The 21,742-nt window shown below is 38.7% G+C and overlaps 2 protein-coding genes across 2 annotated transcripts; both read left to right on the top strand.

Moving 5' to 3' along the window:
- Positions 1-4,655: 4,655 nt before the first annotated feature.
- On the top strand, positions 4,656-11,203 carry LOC127651558 (zinc finger protein 391-like). Its single transcript, XM_052137452.1, has 3 exons — positions 4,656-5,000; positions 5,070-5,364; positions 7,229-11,203. The coding sequence occupies exons 1-3, from the start codon at positions 4,746-4,748 to the stop codon at positions 8,092-8,094; spliced, it is 1,416 nt and encodes a 471-aa protein (XP_051993412.1). The 5' UTR covers positions 4,656-4,745; the 3' UTR covers positions 8,095-11,203.
- Positions 11,204-14,362: 3,159 nt separating this feature from the next.
- Positions 14,363-19,293, top strand: LOC127651947 (zinc finger protein 501-like). Its single transcript, XM_052138007.1, has 2 exons — positions 14,363-14,940; positions 17,431-19,293. Exons 1-2 carry the CDS (start codon positions 14,550-14,552, stop codon positions 18,324-18,326), a joined length of 1,287 nt encoding a protein of 428 aa, XP_051993967.1. The 5' UTR covers positions 14,363-14,549; the 3' UTR covers positions 18,327-19,293.
- The last annotated feature ends 2,449 nt before the right edge of the window (positions 19,294-21,742 follow it).

Raw genomic sequence — 21,742 nt, 5'->3', positions numbered from 1 at the left:
CCACTCTGTACAATTGTTCTGAGAAGAATAGAGATGCAGGTTGGCCCTGTTGTGGTGGCACGAGGGGGACCTACACCATATTAGGCAGGTGGTTTTAATCTTGTGGCTGATCGGTGTATTCACTACAGAACTGTAATGAAAGAGATGGGTTTGCTTGGTGTGGTAACCCCTGCCAAAGCTGACAAAAAGTGGGAAAACTTGAAAACTTACAAGGTAAGTTTAATTCATCTTAATTATACAATTCTGATTGTAAATTTACATCATTTGCAGCATCTGAAAGATGTTTTTAATGATGCATAAAAGTAGCTCTTTTTTTTTAGCTATTTGATGTTACAGATACGTACATACATTTCACAAATCCAGATCATAACTACATTTACAAATGATCCTGTTAAAAAGTTTAGAAGCCCTTTGTTCTTAATAAGATGTGCGCTCCTTCAGGGTCAATGACTGGCCTTTTGTGATGCATAGCACTTCTCATTTGATCTCTCAACCACAGTGGCTGATCCAACTTTGCCACTCAGGACAATTGAGAGGCTCATACTCAACTATTACAAAAGAAAAACTCAAAAGTTCACAAGTCCTAAAACATTTGTCTTAAGACAAGTTATTTTGCTCTGCTTAGTGTTTTATTATAGTAGTATTCTCACTATCATGCATTGAATTACAGGAATATTTCACTCAACAATGAAAATCTTTTGAAATTCTCTCATCATTTCCTCACTCTTATGTCTTATCTCAAACTCCTATGATTTGCACAGAATTCAAGCAAAGATATTTTAATGGAGATATGTTTGTTCACACAATTCAGTTGAATGATGATTAAAACTTTAAGTTCCAAAAAGGACAAACACAGCATTAAGGTATGACTTCAGTGGTTAAAACTGTCTTCTGAAGCGATCCAATCAGTTTTGTGTGAGAACAAACCAAACTGTAACTAATTTTTTACTATCTTGGCATCAGCAGTCTCCTAGCCAATCATGATTTCAAGCTCAATTACACATCATAGTGCTTGATGCATGCCAGAATGCTAGATGGTGCCAGGAAGTGTAATCAAACTGGAAATCTTGGAGACCTGAGGTTGAAGTTTAGGGCTAGGAGACTGCTTATGTCAAGATTTATAGTGAAAAAGCACTTACATTTGTTGTTTTGTCTGTTCTAATCAAAACGTTATTATAAAGTCTTACACAAACTTGTTCCACCTTTATGCCTTGCATTGTATGGAGATAAACAGATCATATCTCTAAAATATTATGTTCTAGTCCCTGTGGAAGAAAGTAACTCATACAAGTTTGAGACCACTTAAGGGTGAGTAAATGAAGAGCAAATTATAATTATTGGGTGAACTATTCCTTTAAAACCGTCATGAATGACTTTATGCTGTCAGAGCCTTTTTATATGAAAAAGTAATGTATCTGTGTAAGATATATCATATTCTTCTAAATCATTTTAGGACTAAGGAAGCCACCCACAGGATTTGGGACTGAATCAGGGGAATTCACTGCAGGAACATGGAAGTGGTACAACCTCATGGATGAGGCAATAGGTGGGAGGCCATCCATCCAGCCTCCCATCCTAACTGCCTCATCAGAGGAAAACTCAGTTGTTGCTGCTGTGAGTTCCCCTGATTGTGTACCAGAGGAGCCAGAGCAGCCAGAGCAGGCGGACATGAGAGGGAGTGGAGATGCAAGGCCAGCAAAGAGACAGAGAAGGGACTCAGTGCTGGATGTTTTCTCGATTCTTAAAAAATATTTTTTATTTTGAATAAAAAGTTTGATTTGATTAGTCTCTTTTTTTCACAAGATAATGTATATGAACATCCTACATCCTTATTCATAGTTTAACTATATAATAACTGTATGTTAGATTAGTAAATAGTCATTTATATAAACCGATATTGATGTTGTAGGGCTGGAGGAAAATCATCAAAATCTGGAGCGGTGATGGCTGCAGCTAAGTGGTCTCTCGTATGTTCACTACTCTGCGGGTCTGTTATGTGCTGGTCATCATGGACATCGTTGTTCAGTTGGCCTTCTTGACCTCTCTGTGATGTCACCAATTGTGAAGCAGATGTTTTGCATTACAGCACAAGTTATGACCTCTGGAGCAAAGACTGGCTTAACTTCAATGGCCTTGAAAAAGATGGATTGCCATCGTGTTTTCAAACTGCCAAACGATCTCACAATTATGGATCGAGCTTTTGCATGGTGGGAATTGAAATGATGTTAACTTGCATTCTGGAGTGGCTCTCCGTTTGGTGTAATAAGAGAGATTATGTGGCTAAGGCAGGGGTAACCGCCATCTCCTAAAATGTGGTATCCCTCTGTTGGGTACTGTGACTTGGTTTACAGTGCATCCGAACAGTATTCACAGCACTTCACTTTTTCCACATTTTGTTATGTTACAGCCTTATTCCAAAATTGATTAAATTCATTATTTCCCTCAAAATTCTACAAACAATACCCCCATAATGACAATGTGAAAGAAGTTTGTTTGAAATCTTTGCAAAGTTATTAAAATAAAAAAGCTAAAAAAAATCACATGTACATAAGTATTCACAGCCAAAATAAAGAATTTAATACATTTTGGAATAAGGCTGTAATGTAACAAAAAGCACTGTGAATACTTTACTGATGCACTGTATAATCATCAGATACCAGCACCAAACAACTGCACCAAAGACAGGACTACCAGCCAGGTTTGCTAAGTCAGCACTGATTTCCTCAAGCTCCTGCAGAGATTGGAAGAGGATTACTCTGTTTGATCTGGAGGATCTTTTTTGTGATTCTGTGATCAACCATGTGCACTGTCGAACGGAATATTTCAAATACATTGCAAACAACCCGGTAAGAAGTTGCACTAGCCAGCCATCATGTAAAGACCAGAATTTTGAGATCTTGACCCCATCCGTTGTCGCGATCTTCACGGAGGTTGGTAATGAAGTAGGTCAGGGTTTGTGTGGTAAGCCTAAAGTCTGGCCCCAGGTCACTTGTCCCATCCAGGTATAACCTAAGCACAGGCACTTGTGGTTTCATCCAACAGTAAGGAGTTGGGATCCCAAACATTCCTTTTGCAGAATGGAAGAACAGGGAGCCCTGCAACAGATAGCATGATGCTCATACATACATTTAGAAATATATGTATGTATATATGTATATATATGTATCTATGTATATATATGTATGTATGTATATATATGTATGTATGTATGTATATGTATGTATGTATGTATATATATGTATCTATGTATATATATGTATATATGTATATATATGTATCTATGTATATATATGTATGTATGTATATATATGTATGTATGTATGTATATGTATGTATGTATGTATATATGTATATATATGTATATATATATATGTATGTATATATATATGTATGTATATATATGTATGTATGTATGTATATATATATATGTATGTATATATGTATGTATATATATATAAATATATATAAATATATTTATAAATGTATGTGTGTGTGTGTGTAAGGTAATGTTTGATGGTAATATGTGTTAAACTTGTAAATCATTCATCTGAATTAAAAATATATATATATATATATATATATATATATATAACTATATAAAGATGACGGAGATGATCAAATTCATGAAGCCACATAGGGTGAAAAGGATAGGCTACAACAAAATCTTCCTACTTGCTGCGTCTGATATCCATTGGTCCGCACGCTTTTTATTCCACAGAAATTCGCGCGCTCTGCCAATTTAAAAATTAACTGTTATTCTGGTGGACCGATTCACTGACAGACATTTGAGTATCGATGTCCTCAATAAATAATTATTTCTAGATATGAGGTGTTATTGATTTGATAAAGCTGTATCTTACATATTCAAAAATAACTTTATGCAGTGCTGATAAGCGTTTTGTTTACTGACTACAACTGAAGAGAAACAAAGATGTCTTAACTGAACTGGACACTAGGTAAGAAATGTATTTAATGTTATCCTAGTTAAGGTTAATTTAAAGTTCATTCAAGTTTTTATGTATGTCATTACATTTCTGATTTTAAAAACTCGACTGTGTTGAAGTCATTGGTTATTTTGAATAATTTACTTCAATGTTATTTGCATTTTAACGTCCGTTGTGCTGAGTAGAAGGGGTTTCGAAAATGCAAAATCAAAGCTCAGTTTTCAGTGTTGGCATACAGCAGGGCTGCAGATATGATATATTAGTTTTCCTACATGTGGCTGAATTTAATAATTATATAATAGTTTTAAGTCATTATGGTAAATAAATAATCTATCAGTGGCTTGTCTGTTTATTGAGATTGCAGCATATGGTTGCAGAAACATTCTAGAAATTGATTGTTACAATCTAAAACAAATGTTATATTTCCATAAAGAAAACATTCCTTAAAAACGTGCACTGGAATGTTCTGGGAACAATCTCTATTCGCTTCTGAGGCATCGGCATCTTCTTTCAGCTTTGCTCTTATTATATTCATCACATAAGCTTGTTCTTTATGGGGTTATGAGTCAAGTTTTCTTTTTTCTTCTTCTTTGTTAGAACTGTAAAGACTGTCTTTAAAGTCTGTCTTGAATTAACCGGAACTCCAGTCCAGCAGGAGTCGCTCTGAAGCTCTTTAGTCCGCCGGTAAACTCACTAAAGAAAGAAAGAAGAACTCACAGTTTGTTTAGATGTTCAGCTGCTGCGTCTTTAATACATTTCTGTCACTTCTCTGTTTCTATTCTTGATGATTTCCTCTCTTTCATGACAGCAAACCAAACGTTTTCTCTTTGTTTTGACAAGAGCTTTAAATATCCTGTTTCAGGAGTCTTATTGAGTTTTTGTGTTGAGATGCTGAAGATGAGTTTGCAGGTGGATTTGATGTGCTGTAAATCAGTAGGAACTGATCTGTCCATGCTGGATATTGATGATTTGATGACAGAAATCTCTCAGCTGAAGAAAGAGGTGGCGTTACTGGAGGCAAAGCTGAGGGAAAGAGGAGATCCACTGAACGGAGAGGTTTGTACAGCTGTTAAATATATCAAGAGTCCAGATGAGTCAGTACAGTGATTGTGTTGTGTTTGTCAGGAGCTGGAGAAGGTTTCCTGTCAATCTTCAGTGTGTGTGACTGATGGGACCTCCACAGAATGTCAGGATTCAGTGTGGAGCGTCAGAGATCAGAGATCCAGAGACACACAGGACTCAGAGCTCAGCCTCACTTTACTCTGTTATTCTGACACTCAGGAGAGTGTGTGTGACAGTAATCAGAGTGATCAAACCTCCACAGAGTCTCTGGCTTCTGTCTCTGATGCTGGAGAACAACATAATGATGAGGAGGATTTTATTAAATCTGATGACGATGATGATGATTTTCTTCCTTCAGGTATGTTTCTTTATTTAATGCTCTTTTGAAAACCCCAACTCTAAATATAACCAATGTTGGTGGTTGCCTTTGCAAACTGTTTAATCATTAGTTGTTATGATATCTTCATCATTATGTAGAATTTACATGCAATGTCAGAAGTTTACATACACCTTAGCCAAATATATTTAAACTCAGTTTTTCACGATTCCTGACATTTAATGGTAGAAAACATTCCCTGTCTTAGGTCAGTTAGGATCACTACTTTATTTTAAGAATGTGAAATGTCAGAATAGTAGTAGAGAGAATTATTTATTTCATCTTTTATTTCTTTCATCACATTCCCAGCGGGTCAGAAGTTTACATACACTTTGTTAGTATTTGGTAGCATTACCTTTAAATTGTTTAACTTGGACCAACTGTTTTGGGTAGCCTTCCACAAGCTTCTCACAATAAGTTGCTGGAATTTTGTCCCGTTCCTCCAGACAGAACTGGTGTAACTGAGTCAGGTTTGTTGGCCTCCTTGCTCGCACACGCTTTTTCAGTTCTGCCCACCAATTATCTATTGGATTGAGGTCAGGGCTTTGTGATGGCCACTCCAATACCTTGATTTTGATGTCCTTAAGCCATTTTGCCACAACTTTGGAGGAATGCTTGGGGTCATTGTCCATTTGGAAGACCCATTTGTGACCGAGCTTCAACTTCATGGCTGATGTCTTGAGATGTTGCTTCAATATATCCACATAATTTTCCTTCCTCATGATGCCATCTATTTTGTGGAGTGCACCAGTCCCTCCTGCAGCAAACACCTCCACAACATGTTGCTGCACCCCCATGCTTCACAGATGGGATGGTGTTCTTCAGCTTGCAAGCCTCATCCTTTTTCCTCCAGACATAATGATGGTCATTATGGCCAAAAATGTTTCTTTCATCAGACCAGAGGACATTTCTCCAAGAAGTAAGATCTTTGTCCCCATGTGCACTTGCAAACTTTAGTCTGGCTCTTTAATGGTGGTTTTGGAGCAGTGGCTTCTTCCTTGCTGAGCACCTTTCAGGTGATGTCCATATAGGACTCGTTTTGCTGTGGATCTAGATACTTATCTACCTGTTTCCTCCAGCATCTTCACAAGGTCCTTTGCTGGCGGGTTAGGGTTAGGGTCTGGGATTGATTTGCACTTTTCGCACCAAACTTCATTCATCTCTAGGAGACCGAATGCGTCTTCTTCCTGAGTGGTAATTTGAAGATCGGCCTTAAAATACATCTACAGGTACACCTCCTATTCAGTAGACCTATCAGACGGTAATTGGCTAGTTGCCAAAGGGCTTGACATAATTTCTGGAATTTTCCAAGCTGCTTAAAGGCACAGTTAACTTAGTGTATGTAAACTTCTGACCCACTGGATTTGTGATTTAGTCAATTAAAAATGAAACAATCTGTCCGTAAACAATTGTTGGAAAATTACTTGTGTCATGCACAAAGTAGATGTCCTAAACGACTTGCCAAATCTATAGTGTGCTAATATGAAATCTGTGGAAAATGAGTTTCAATGAGTTCAGCTTAAGTGTATGTAAACTTCTGACTCCAACTGTACAAGAATGGCTTTGAAAGCTGCCTTGCCAAGCTACACAAATGCATAAATAAATTCATAATTTTCTCTATTTCTGTTAATTAAAATGGACAGTAGCATTTTGAGTTCAAATAAATTGAGTTAATGCTATGTTTGCTGGGAGGTTGTTTTTTGTTTTAACCAGATGGAGAAATGGGACATGAGAGAAAATGTGTATAAATATTTCAAATGCTGGAGATGTGGCTGCAGCTTATTGTTTTCATTCTTTGCTTGCTATTTGTGTGAGTCAGAAAGATTTTCATAACTTTTTCTTTTAGATGCAAACAGTGGTTCATCTTCTAATGGAGAAATGGCTTCTACGTCAAAAGCGAGACATGAGAAAAGCTTGTTTACATCAGCAGAGAGGAACCTTCATTCAGAAGTGCACAGAGTAAAGCAGGAGTTCCCCTGTGAGCAATATGTCTCTTTGTCTTCTAATAAAAAAGCTTTCCTGAAGACACGCAGTGCTGAAAAGTCTTTTCAATGCAGTGAGTGTGACAAGTGTTTCAGAACAAAAAAAAATCTTGTTGCTCATAAGAGAATACACACGGGAGAGAAACCGTTCAAGTGTCCTCACTGTGAGAAGAGATTCATACATGGACACCATCTGACGCGACACATCCGTGTGCACACCAAAGAGAGACTGTATCCATGCAGTGAATGTGGTAAAAGCTTTTCACAGCTGGATTATTTAAAGTCACATCAGAAAATACACTCCGAGGAGAAACCCCATCAATGCTCATACTGTGATAAACAATTCTGTAAAAACTCTCAACTGATACTACATGAGAGAACACACTCTGGAGAGAAACCTTTCCTCTGTTCTTACTGTGGAATGAGCTTTTCTATTGCAAATCAACTTAAAATGCATCTGAGAGTACACACAGGAGAAAAGCCTTATCACTGTAGCGATTGTGGGAAGACTTTCAGCCAGTCTTCCCACTTATCAAAGCACCAGAGGACACATACTGGAGAAAAACCTTACAAATGCTCTATTTGTGACAAAACATTTGCTCGATCAGATGGCCTGAGAGACCATCAGAGAGTGCACACAGGAGAGAAACCTTACAGCTGCTCTATCTGCGAGGAGAGATTTTCTCATCGACGTCAATTCAGAGTTCATGTGAGCATGCACACGGAGTAAAGCCTTATCACTGTAGAGTTTGTGAGAAGAGTTTCAGTAAATATGGTCTCTTATCAAAGCACCAGAGGACACATACTGCAGATAGACCTTACAAATGCACTCAATGTGACAAAACGTTTGCCCGATCAGATGGCCTGAGAGACCATCAGAGAGTGCATACAGGAGAGAAACCTTACCGCTGCTTTATCTGAACAAAGGAAAAACTGCCTTTTATACAGATAGAAGCATGAAAAGATGCTACAATGATCCCAGGACAGTTTGTTCTTTAGCATGTACAATGCCTATAAAAAGTATTCACCTCCCTTAGATGTTTTTATATATACACCGATCAGCCACAACATTAAAACGACCTGCCTAATATTGTGTAGGACCCCCTCATGCCGCCAAAAAAGCGCCAACCCGCATCTCAGAATAGCATTTGTACAGAGCGTTTATCTGCGTTATCGTAGACTTTGGCCAGACTAGTTCAACCTGACATTCTATGTTGACCTCTCTTTTCAACAAGTGTTTCCATCCGCAGAACTGCCACTCACTGGATGTTTTTTGTTTTTGAGAGAGTTCAACAGAGAATGCTATAGAGGTCTAAAAAGAAAATATGAATTGCCAGTTTATCTGTCCACCATCAGAGATGTGAAACAGAGGCACATCCTGACCAAATACAGGCTTAGTGAACATAACCTCATTATGATTAATTAATATCAATTCATTAGTAACACTTCACAAAATGCAGTGAATCTATACCTAAAATATGTGAGCTGCCTGAAATTTTACAAATCATATTAGGAGAGAAAGAACACATGGCCACTAAAGCTGCTAAATATGCCACACTCCGCCATAACCCGAGAGAAAGAACTCTGAGCCACTAAACCAAACTTTTTCATATATTATTAAATTACATATACTGTATATTACTGTGTATCAGTTACATGTGATTTAAAATTGTTGCATACAATGCATTTGTTTGTTAATTACTGTGTTCTAAATATTCACAGTTTAAATCAGTTTCTATGGTTTGATTTGATTATAACTTGTGCTTTGGCAACATTGCAACATACAGTCATGCCAGTAAAGCAATTGAAATTGAATGGCTAGACTGGTTCAAACTGACAAAGTCTACGGTAACTCAGATTACTACTTTGTACAATTGTGGTGAGAAGAATAGCATCTCCAAATGCTATTCTGATCTGCAGGTTAGCGATGTTTTGGTGGCACAAAAGGGGCCTACACAATATTAGGCAGTTGGTTTTAATTTTGTGGTTGATCTGTATGCATATATATATATATATATATATATATATATAATAAAAACTGAATCATATTGAACTTCATTGACACTAATCAACAGGAAAAGACTCTTTCATAACAAAGTCAAAAAAACATTTTTACCCAATTAGTCAAAACTTATAACAAATATTAAACACAAAATCATTGATTGCATATGTATTCACCCCCTTAATGCAACTCATGAAAATCATCACTGTGCAGCCAACTGGTTAGCATGTGTGCTGGTAGCCAGGGGCACATTAACGCACAGGCTTACACATCCGCCAGCCCATTTTACCCCATCGATGTTTGCTGGAAGAGCGCATCTAAACGCTTTCAGTGGGAGATGCAATTGTTGACACTGAGACAGTGTGCCACTCCCACCCCCACCTCTGCTCAATGACTTGAAGGGTGCTTCCGTGGACCTGCGAGCCCCTGGGCCCAGAGGTACCTTAAAGCGCCCCTGGTGGTAGCATCACACTGTGGGGATACTTCTCTACATCAGGCCTTGGAAGGCTTGGAAAGGTAGAGGGTAAAATTAATGCGGCAAAATACTGGGAAATCCTGGAGGAAAACCTGATGCCATCTGTAAGAGAACTGAGACTTGGGAGAAGATTTGTTTTCCAGAAAGACAACTATCCCAAGCATACAGCCAAAGCTACACAAGAATAACATAAATGTTAATGTCCTGGAGTGGCCGGATCAGAGTCCAGACCTCAAACAATTTGAGAATCTGTAGTTGGACAGACCTTGAGCAGTATTGCAAAGGAGAATGGGGAAAAATTGTCGATAGCGACCTATCCACATAGGCTCAAGGCTGTAGTTGCTGCCAAAGGTGTATCTACTTAATACTGACATGAAGGGGTAAATATTATACAACCTAATTAGTTGAAATGTGTTTTGACTTTGATATGAGAGTCTTTTTCTGTTGATCAGTGTCAACAAAGGCAAATTAATTTCACAATGATTCGGTATTTAAAAAGAACAATAAAATATAAAAACAACCAAGAGGGGTGAATAGTTTTTATAGGCACTGCATTTTCTGATGAGAATAAATGTGTAGGTTCCTTCTTGTAGACAGACATCAATGTCGTAGCAGAATATAGGACTTGAATCTGTTTAGCTGTTTGTAAAGTGAGCCAGTGATTTCTACTTCAGTGTAAACTACTATAAGTGTACCTTGTTAAAAAAAACTTGTGATATAGTACCATTGAATGCCCAGTAGATGGCGTCGATGTATATACATTTTGAGAACAATGTTGAAATTGTAACCATGTAACCTTGAAATAGAAAGAACTTCTGTATGTGTAATAAGCGTCTGGCTTGAACATGCAGCTGTTTGTGTGTAATCTCAAATAGATAAGAGAGAAATGTTTCAAAACCACACTGAACTTGTTTAAACTGTTTTATTATGTATTTGTTTTTAGAATAGAAGATCATATACATGTATTAGGATAGAAAAGTTTAACCTAAACAAAACAAGTGTTATAAAAATGTGATAGACATAACTTTGTTATATAAATTAATGAATGAGGTATGCATTAAGTTGTTTTACAGACAAATGCTTGAGATGCCAAAACAAGAGATCTGTGAAAGATGGTTTTAAAGGCTCCCTGGAAGCTGCAAGTGATTTCATGTGGGAAATCCCTAGACTTAGAAAAATCCAGAGACTGATGAGTATATAACATTTACTTTTACATTTATGCATTTGGCAGGACTAATTAATTAAGATAACATTGGAATCGGCATCCTTTTAAGCTGTTCCCCCAATGCTAATCTTGCTTAGCTGAAATTGTAATACTTTTTAATTTGACTTTTGATGGCTTAAGTATAGTAACCAATAAAACTGAGGTTTTGATTTTGCAAATGTCTCCCTGCACTTTCATTTTTGAGACTTCAAGTCTTTGAGTTGAAGAACTACCATGGAAGGGGTCTGCTGTCCAAATTGTAAGTAAGGTAAGGTAGTTTATGTTTATCTGCCCTGATAAAAACAACTGGATAAAATGTGTTAATAGACAATACAAGCAACAACAGTGATGACTTTAAATGAGATATTTTACATTGAGTGCATTAGTTTTAAGACACTGGATGTGTCTCAATAAGCTCCTTTGTTCAGTAGTCATGGCACTAATTTCTAGGCATGACCCATTAGCAACATTGAATTAGGCAACTGAAATCTTCACTCCAAAAAAATATTTTTTTTGTCTTAATATTATTATTACAATTTTCACATTGCTTAAAAACATCTTAACAATCAAATCATATTCATGTCTAAAAATGTCCAATGAACACCTGTATAGAAAGTCATGCATTATTTCTTTGTCTTCAAGCCCACCGTGAGCAAGCCAAATGGGACTGTGGCAAAGAATAAAACTTCATAAGAAAAAAAGAATACACAGCCATCCAGATGCTAGCTGGCTATCTAGTAACTGTTTTAAGAGCAAAATTGTTTAAAACAGCCATTGATTGACAAACAATTCTTCAAATCATCCTCTTGAATACTTACTGTATATTGCATATTGATAAATTTCATGGTGTGAAAATAATAAAAAATCTGTTTATGTTTTACCACCCAGCTCCGGTTTATGCTCACTGGTCACCACCATCTTGAAATTATGTCAAATGATGCTGTTCTCTAAAGTCATAGTTGATTGATCTTCCACGACTTCACAAGACTGATGTCCAACTTTGGGTGGAGTTCTAGTCATTATTTCAAAGTACAAAGTGGGAAAATTCAGAGCTCTAAGATATCTGGAATGCACTATATATACAGAGGAAATGGGGAACATTAACGAAGGTGAACTAACAAGGTTAGGAAGCAAACAAGCACAGGGGCAAGGAGAGCAACCATGTGTTGAAATAAAAACTGAACTGCAAAACACAGAACCATAAAACACAAAAACCAGTACAGTATCCTGACAGTGTTCCCCCTCAAAGGATTGACTCTTGGCATCCATATAAGACAGTCCAGGGGGGCAGGCCAAATGTGGCCCAAGGAGGTGCATAAGGAACAGACCAGGGGAATGGGGTAGATCAGGAGGGTATTGAACCTCATCCTTACTCCGGAGATGTCTCCACATATCCACAAGGGGAGGCATCAGAACTGGAGACCCCTGAAGAGCCAACATTGACAGGGCAGACGGGAGCAGAGCCTGGCAAAATGACCATTAAAGAAACGATTAGACAAAGCACTGGAAAGAGGGATCAGTCAGTGGTGGCAGCTAGGGACAGGACGAGAGCAGCCACAAGAGAGGATGAGTTAGCAAGTGCCACTGAGGTGAAAGGTTGATCCTCATGTCAGTGGAGGTAGAGGGGTTGGTAGTGGCCACAGGAGAGAAGGATGGGTATGTGGCGGCAGCAGGAGAAGGGGCTGGGTCAGCGGTGGTCACAGGGGAAAGGTCTGGAATAACCACTGTGACCAGGACAGAGAATAGTGGGAACAAAAGGGCCTCCGTAGCTGGATGCCCTCATCTCCAGGACCACTAGTGTAGAAACCAGAATCTCAAGACAGGGATAGGTGGACGCCCCTGGCAAGGTGCTGCAACAGGAGCCTTCCTTCGCTTTCTCCTCCTCCACTGCATCTCAGAACTACTGTGGATTAAATTTCCTCCAAGGAAGCAGCAGCGACAAGGACAGGCACCTGCAGAGGGGCTGCAATGGTGAGGTTGGGTGCCTCCAGGGGGCTTCAGTGACAAGTGTGGGTGCTTCCAGGGGGACTGCAGAAGCAAGGTCAGGTGCCATCACAAAAGCGACCCCAAGAGGAACTGCAGGCCTCCTCCTCCACTTCCTGGGGTTTTGGAAATGAGAGGAGGATTCCACATCTCGGAAGATGGCTGGGAAATCTCCTCCAGAGGAGGGGAATGATCACTCAAGGCATCAATGCCAGCAGCGAGGACTCTTAAACCAGTGGTTATCAAACCAGTCCTGGAGGCCCCCCAGCACTGCACATTTTGCATATCGCTCTTTTATGACAAATCCAGTTTAAGTCTTGGAGTCTCCACTAATGATCTGATGAGTTGAATCAGATGTGTTTGATTGAGGAGACATCCAAAATGTGTAGTGTGGAGGGGTCTCCAGGAAAGTTCAAGAACCACTGTCTTAAACGAGCGGCAATAACGATGAACTCCGTTATGCTCCAACTATCATTGCCTCCAGGCATCTGAGTCTTGAGGCTAGTTGAGACCTCCACTGAAGTGATCCTAGAAACTGCTCAAGTAAACAATGTTAAGCAGCTTTAAAATAGTATATTTCCAGAGAGTAGAGATTAGTTATACTTCTCGGTTCTCAAATACCTTGTAAATGTCCTGTTTTATTATTCTCAAACGTCCAACCTCAGTGATTTTATTATTGTTGTCTCAATAATATGTCAATCAATCAGTTTATTTATAAAGCACAATAAAAAAAGTTGACTTGTACTGTACATCCATAAAAACACCAAAAAGATAAGTTTTTAGTTTTGATCTTTTGTTTTGTAAGAGGGACATAGGTAGACGGTTCCATAGCTTCGGGGCAACTTTGACAAAGGCACGGTCACCCCTCGTCTTCAGTCTAGACTTGGGAATCGTCAGCCATCTCTGATCAAACAATCTTAGACATCTATCAGGTTTATTTATGCACAATTGGTCTGAAAGATAAGAAGGTGCCATTCCATTTAAGGTGCCATTCCATTTAAGAACTCAAAAACAAAGATAATTTTTAAAATCAATGCTGTAGCTGAAACATTTTATGGGTAATATGTTCATATTTGCGAATGCCAGTGAAAAGTCTAGCAGCAGCGTTCTGGACCATTTGCAAATGAGAAATGTTTGAAGATTAAATGTTCAGCATTTTCAATCTCAGAGACGTAGGTAAAATAATAAAGGTAGGATAATGTTAATATTCACAAGATTCAACAATGATCTTTACAGGATGTTTGAGATCTCCTGCTGAATGTAGTGTGGCTTGTGTTGTGACTCCAGTCCAGCAGGAGTCGCTCTGAAGCTCTTTAGTCCGCCGGTAAACTCACTAAAGAAAGAAAGAAGAACTCACAGTTTGTTTAGATGTTCAGCTGCTGCGTCTTTAATACATTTCTGTCACTTCTCTGTTTCTATTCTTGATGATTTCCTCTCTTTCATGACAGCAAACCAAACGTTTTCTCTTTGTTTTGACAAGAGCTTTAAATATCCTGTTTCAGGAGTCTTATTGAGTTTGAGATGTTGAAGATGAGCGTCAGAGATCAGAGATCTGAACAGAGATCCAGAGACACACAGGACTCAGAGCTCAGCCTCACTTTACTCTGTTATACTGACACTCAGGAGAGTGTGTGTGACAGTAATCAGGGTGATCAAACCTCCACAGAGTCTCTGGCTTCTGTCTGTAACGCTGGAGAACAGCAGATGCTGCAGATACCATTGAAGATGTGTTCAGTGAAGCTGCTGGACTGCAGGAACCTGATGGAGATGAGAGGAGAAACCACAGCAGAGGAACAGCATGATGATCACCATGAAGATGAGGAGGATGTTATTCAACATGACAGTCACGATGATGATGAGGAGGAGGAGAAGGAGGATGATGATGATGATGATGATGATTTTCTTCCTTCGGGTATGTTTCTCTCTTTAATACTGGTTTTAAAAACTCCTATCTCTAGATATAACCAATGGTTGCTTTTGCAAACTAATTACCAGCACCTCAATCACTAGTTGTTGTGATATCTGCAGCTGATCTCTGGCGCTTTAGGTTTTTACAATAAGATCAGTTCTATTTTTTGTGTATCTTTGATACGTTTAATATTATATATTTTATATATATATATATATATATTTTTTTTTGTTGTTGTTTTTTTTGTCAACTAAAATTACATGCCATTTTATTTTGTTAAACTGACTAAACTTTTTGAAAATGACGTGAAAAAATATTAAGACATTTCCATCAAAAGATTAAAACAAAAATAACTGTAAAAATGAATTCTGCTGCTGGGTATCTGCAGCCATCGCAGGATACGATACTAACACACGTCACGATTGAATATATATCGCGATACCTTACAATATCTTGCTTTCGATTTCACATTTAATTTAAATTAATTTGGATATATTTCAGTTATTATGTTAATTTTGCTTCCATAAAGTATTAATTATTTTTTTTTTTACCTAATTATGTTATTCATTATACTGGGCACCTTCTAAAATTTAAATTTGTTTAATTATTTGTTTTTCATCATTTTGGTTTTAACAATATTTTATTGCTAACTCAAGTATTACATCGATAAATATGATGTATTGAATTTGCATATATTACAGTTGAAGTTAGAAGTTTACATGCACCTTAGCCAAATACATTTAAACTCAGTTTTTCACGATTCCTGACATTTAATTGTAGAAAACATTCCCTGTCTTATGTCAGTTAGGATCACTACTTTATTTTAAGAATGTGAAATGTCAGAATAGTAGTAGAGAGAATTATTTATTTCATCTTTTATTTCTTTCATCACATTCCCAGCGGGTCAGAAGTTTACATACACTTTGTTAGTATTTGGTAGCATTACCTTTAAATTGTTTAACTTGGACCAACTGTTTTGGGTAGCCTTCCACAAGCTTCTCACAATAAGTTGCTGGAATTTTGTCCCGTTCCTCCAGACAGAACTGGTGTAACTGAGTCAGGTTTGTTGGCCTCCTTGCTCGCTGCACGCTTTTTCAGTTCTGCCCACCAATTATCTATTGGATTGAGGTCAGGGCTTTGTGATGGCCACTCCAATACCTTGATTTTGATGTCCTTAAGCCATTTTGCCACAACTTTGGAGGAATGCTTGGGGTCATTGTCCATTTGGAAGACCCATTTGTGACCGAGCTTCAACTTCATGGCTGATGTCTTGAGATGTTGCTTCAATATATCCACATAATTTTCCTTCCTCATGATGCCATCTATTTTGTGGAGTGCACCAGTCCCTCCTGCAGCAAACACCTCCACAACATGATGCTGCACCGCCATGCTTCGCGGTTGGGATGGTGTTCTTCAGCTTACAAGCCTCATCCTTTTTCCTCCAAACGTAACGATGGTCATTATGGCCAAACATTTTAATTCCTGTTTCATCAGATCAGAGGAAGATTTCTCCAGAAAGTCAGATCTTTGTCCCCATGTGCACTTGCAAACTTTAGTCTGGCTCTTTAATGGTGGTTTTGGAGCAGCGGCTTCTTCCTTGCTGAGCCTTTCAGGTGATGTCCATATAGGACTGGTTTTACTGTGGATCTAGATACTCGTCCACCTGTTTCCTCCAGCATCTTCACAAGGTCCTTTGCTGTTGTTCTGGGATTGATTTGCACTTTTCACCCCAAACTACGTTCATCTCTAGAAGACAGAATGCGTCTCCTTCCTGAGCGGTATGATGACTGTGTGGTCACATGGTGTTTATACTTGTGTACTATTGTTTGTACAGATGAACGTGGCACCATCAGGATTTAGAAATTGCTCCCAAGGATGAACCAGACTTGTGGAGGTCCACAATTGTTTTTCTGAGGTCTTGGCTGATTTCTTTTGATTGTCCCATGATGTCAAGCAAAGAGGCACAGAGTTTGAAGGTAGACCTTAAAATACATCCACAGGTACACCTCCAATTCTGTACACCTCCTGTCAGAAGCTAATTGGCTAAAGGCTTGACATCATTTTCTGGAATTTTCCAAGCTGCTTAAAGGCACAGTTAACTTAGTGTTTTTAAACTTCTGACCTGCTGGAATTGTGATTTAGTCAATTAAAAGTGAAACAATCGGTCTGTAAACAATTGTTGGAAAAAGTACTCGTGTCATGCACAAAGTAGATGTCCTAAATTACTTGCCAAAACTTTAGTTATATATCAGTTAATAGTGTTTTTTAAAGAGGCATTCGCAACTCAGACTCTACCTGTCCACAGAAACGTCACGAATATGAACCCAGTTCTGCAATCGGGGCTGTTCAAACAGGACGCTAGCCGAAGTGAAACAGATGCTCCAAATTAAACTCCTTAAAGATTTTTATCAAACTAGATAATCCAAACAGGACTGATAACTGTGTTCTGCTGTTGTGTGCTCTTAACCAGTGATGTTAATTTGTTCCATGTAGATGCAAACATTGTTTCATCTTCTGATGAAGAAACGACTTCTACATCAAAAGCAAGACATGAGAGAACCTTTTCTTCCTCAGAAGAGAGGAACCATCAACAGTTCCCCTGTGACTTGTGCGGGAAGGTGTTCTCTACTTCCTCTAATATGAAGGCTCACAGGAAGACACACAGCAACGAAAAGCCTTTTCAATGCAGTGAGTGTGACAAGTGTTTCAGAAGAAACAAAAATCTTGTTCTTCATGGGAGAATACACACTGGAGAGAAACCGTTCACGTGTCCTCACTGTGAGAACAGATTCAGACACAGACACCATGTGAAGGAACACTGTGCCCGTTTTCACGCCAATAAGAGACTGTATCAGTGCAGCGAATGTGGGAAAACCTTTGTACAACTAGATTCTCTAAAGTTTCATCAGAAATTACACTCAAATACATATCAATGCTCACACTGCGATAAACAGTTTAGGAACAATTCTCGTCTGATACTCCATGAGAGAACACACTCTGGAGAGAAACCTTTCCTCTGCTCTTACTGTGGAAAGAGCTTTTCTGATCGACGTAATTTCAGAGTTCATGTGAGAGTTCACACGGGAGTAAAGCCTTATAACTGTAGCGTTTGTGGGAAGAGCTTCAGTCAATCTTCCCACTTATCCAAGCACCAGAAAACACATACTGGAGAAAGACCTTACAAATGCTCTCTCTGTGACAAAACGTTTTCTCGATCCGATGTCCTGAAATCCCATCAGAGAGTGCACACAGGAGAGAAACCTTACCGCTGCCCAATCTGCAGGAAGGAATTCGCTCATTTAGCAAGTTTTAGTACTCATAAGAAGATACATGTTAAAGACCAAACTGCTCTGGAATCCACTAGCATCTTTACATGCCTCAATCTGTGACAAGCTGCACATATAAGTCAAATTTGTTTTGCTGTTTGTGAAGTGATCCAGTGTTTCCTACTGTAGTGTAAACTAACCGTACCGTGTTTGAAATGCTTGCGATGTAGTACCTTTGAATGCCCAGATGGCGTCAATATATACGTTCTGAGTACGATGCCAATTTTGTAATCGTGTAAATAGGGCTAGGCGATAAAACAATATCGATATTTATCGGAAAAAATAAATCCTTGATGTCGATTATAAAGTTCTGAGTAGTTTTTGATATTTAACCCATGATCTACATCTAGACGATCGGATCAGGTATGTGTTGCTAAAAACGCGAGTAGTTTGGCAGAGTTATACACATGATTAGCTAACTGAATCACAGTCATGAAAACTGCTGGTTAGGACGTGTTAGCAGGCTATCAACACCATTGCTGTTTATTTCTGTACTATTTAGTCAAACGGTTTTCATCATCCATGGCGCTGTCATGGGAAAGAAACTGTTTCTACTTTTAGTGTTTATTGGTGGTTAATTAAATGGTTGCTTATCCGGTGCAGTTTAACAAGTTATGTTTACATTCATTCTTGAGGTCTGACGTACATGTGGAATGCTTTTCCTTCCCTATTAATGGAATGAAATAAATTTTGCAATTAATGTTTTTGGCCATACATGTAACCATGCAGCTGTTTGTGTGTAATCTCAAATAGATAAGAGAGAAAGGTTTTGAAACTGCATTGAACTGGTTTATTATGTACTTTTGTTTAGAATAGAAGATCATATACATGTATTAGGATAGAGAAGTAATGTAACCAGTGATATAAACATGTGGTAGACATAAATGGGGTATGTATGAATGTTTTACAGATAAAACGTCCAAAGAAGAGAGAGAGTGTTCAAGTGACTTCACCTGAAGGATCCCTATAGTAATAGCAGAGACTGATGAATTGACACTGTTGTTAATACCAGTGAATTCACATCTGCATCCTAAATCAATGCCTTACTGTCGAATGAGCGTTTCAGTGGGGCAAAATATTCAATATTGTGCTACCAAATTAGGCGCTGGTGCCATTGCTCTCAAATGTTAGTCTGTAGCGCTGTCCTAATTGACTAATATGAAATAATATTTTATCTTAAAACTAAGCCATCGCTAGAGGTTAATTAATATGCACACAGTTAATATGCATGTAGATTTACTTATTTATAACTCCACTTTACATGCATCTCAGTCACGGTGACCACTTTTTAAATATGAAAAATAATAGTATAATGAATACGTCCCTCACTGAACCAGTCAGTCATGAGAATATGATCAAAATGAGACGGCAATTAATCACTGATGGAGATGTGGTGCTCTGTTTTTCAAATGTCATTACATTTACGACTCTGCTTTTGCTTCAGCGACTCACTCAGAAAGCAAAAGAGGCTCATTTCTCACCACCTACTGGCACAAAAGTGTAATTTGCTGAAATGGTTAATTTAGAAACGCCCATCCCGGTATTTGCTGAAATGGTCAGTGACTGAATCTGAACAAATCTTTTGTTTGATTCACCGGGATGAATGAGTCCCCACCATCGGATTTGAAAAAACAAAACACAAATTGGATTCATCATGTGCTGAACAAGGACTAGCAAGAAACGGGAGTAAACGGCACAACTGCCATGGGACTCGGCTGAGAATGTGATGATTTTCTGTTTCCATTTCAAGTTCATTCCAGTCAATATTTTGATAACACTACTCACTACAATATATATTGCTGAACAAATCATATTAATCATTAACTGTTTAAGTATTTAAATAATATTTAGTGTAAAACGTTAAAAAAATATTCTGTGGGGGTCTGGGTATCTCAGCAAGTATTGATGCCTGGAGTCGTGAGTTTGAATCCAGGGCGTGCTGAGTGACTCCAGCCAGGTCTCCTTAGCAACCAAATTGGCCCGGTTGCTAGGGAGGGTAGAGTCACATGGGGTAACCTCCTCGTGGTGGTGATTAGTGGTTCTCTCAATGGGGCGTGTGGTGAGTTGTGTGTGGAGAGTAGCATGAGCCTCCACATGCTGTGAGTCTCCGCGGTGTCATGCACAACGAGTCACGTGATCAGATGCGCCGATTGACAGTCTCAGAAGCGGAGGCAACTGAGACTTGCCCTCCACCACCCGGATTGAGACGAGTAACCGCGCCACCACGAGGACCTACTAAGTAGTGTGAATTGGGCATTACAAATTTGATTAAATAATATTAATCAAAAATATGTTAATACTCAGTCAATATCACAATTAACTCATCAAAATCTAATAATTTCCAGGAAGCCATTTCTAAAAAGTGTAAATTGGTATTTCTACTCAGTCTATTAACTGCTTTTACTAGTGCCACCAGCGGGGGTGCTGTAACCAAACACATTTCAGCCTTACAGTGTTCACTGAGGTGCTCGGCCCATAATTGCTGCTCACCGCTGTACGACTGTTTGTGTCTCACGTGAAGGAGTTCATCTACTCGGAGTTGTTGGCGTATCTGTACTCGTCAGGAGATCAGAACAGTCTGATGGAAGAGTTGGAAGAACAAGTGCAATGAAGAGACGAGATGTTACGCATTTATCTCACGCTCAAGAAGCGGTACGCATCATCAGGGACATCAGCACCAACACCATATCTGTGCCTGTACCGCCCCCTGTGGACGACACCTGGACACAGACCGACCCCAGGTACAAGATGCCAAATTGAGTGAACGAATTAAAATTTAAAATGAAATTTTAACATTTAACGGCATTAAATTGATTTAATGGGAGTTAGTAAAACATTCACAATTTAATTTGGCATTTAAAACCGTGCCATCCCATATCTTTGTATCTACAGATCAACTGATAATCGGTTTAACTGATATTTTTGACCGATAGTTGGACTTTTCTACTTTTTTTCCTATTTCGTTATTCATTCTTTAATAATCAGGTCTTCTATATTAAAAAAGCACCCAACAGCGGCATTATTGTATGCATAAATTGCTCAAAAGAGCTCGGTGTTGATACAGGTTTCCCAGTTTAATTTGATTCCGATTCACAAGCGCTCAGTTCAATACTATTCTCATATATGGCTATATTTCAATTAAAATATCTAAATTGTTTACAACTGAAAGAAATTCTCTTTCAATTAATGCTGCAAAGTATACAAGGAACCTTATAATTTGGTCCAATACAAAAATATTAATTCGTATTTAATATAGTTTTCATGAAACTCTCCGTCAGCCTTCCAGCTCAGCGTAAACCGTCAGTAATGGCTCCGCCTCCAGGTCGTCCTCCTGCAGTATGAGGCCCCACCCCTGACCATCCTCCTCTTAACCCCGCCCCTGTAGTCGGACCTCCCATGCCGTACAGTCCCGGACCACCTCTGGTCAACACTAATGCTTTTGGGAGTGGCACACTGGAACAGACTGTTGCTCCGCCCCC

This window comes from Xyrauchen texanus, chromosome 11 (assembly GCF_025860055.1).
Source record: "Xyrauchen texanus isolate HMW12.3.18 chromosome 11, RBS_HiC_50CHRs, whole genome shotgun sequence".
In the NCBI taxonomy this organism is placed as follows: Eukaryota; Metazoa; Chordata; class Actinopteri; order Cypriniformes; family Catostomidae; genus Xyrauchen; species Xyrauchen texanus.
Note: the sequence above shows the minus strand (reverse complement) of the source record. Positions and strands in the feature narration are given on the sequence as shown.

Excerpts from the sequence above, each read along its gene's own strand:
- LOC127651558 (XM_052137452.1), top strand. The coding sequence starts at position 4,746 with ATGACAGCAAACCAAACGTTTTCTCTTTGTTTTGACAAGAGCTTTAAA. Across the intron at positions 5,001-5,069 it reads GAGATCCACTGAACGGAGAG|GAGCTGGAGAAGGTTTCCTG; the intron begins GTTTGTACAGCT and ends TGTGTTTGTCAG. Across the intron at positions 5,365-7,228 it reads TGATGATTTTCTTCCTTCAG|ATGCAAACAGTGGTTCATCT; the intron begins GTATGTTTCTTT and ends TTTTTCTTTTAG.
- LOC127651947 (XM_052138007.1), top strand. The coding sequence starts at position 14,550 with ATGTTGAAGATGAGCGTCAGAGATCAGAGATCTGAACAGAGATCCAGA. Across the intron at positions 14,941-17,430 it reads TGATGATTTTCTTCCTTCGG|ATGCAAACATTGTTTCATCT; the intron begins GTATGTTTCTCT and ends TGTTCCATGTAG.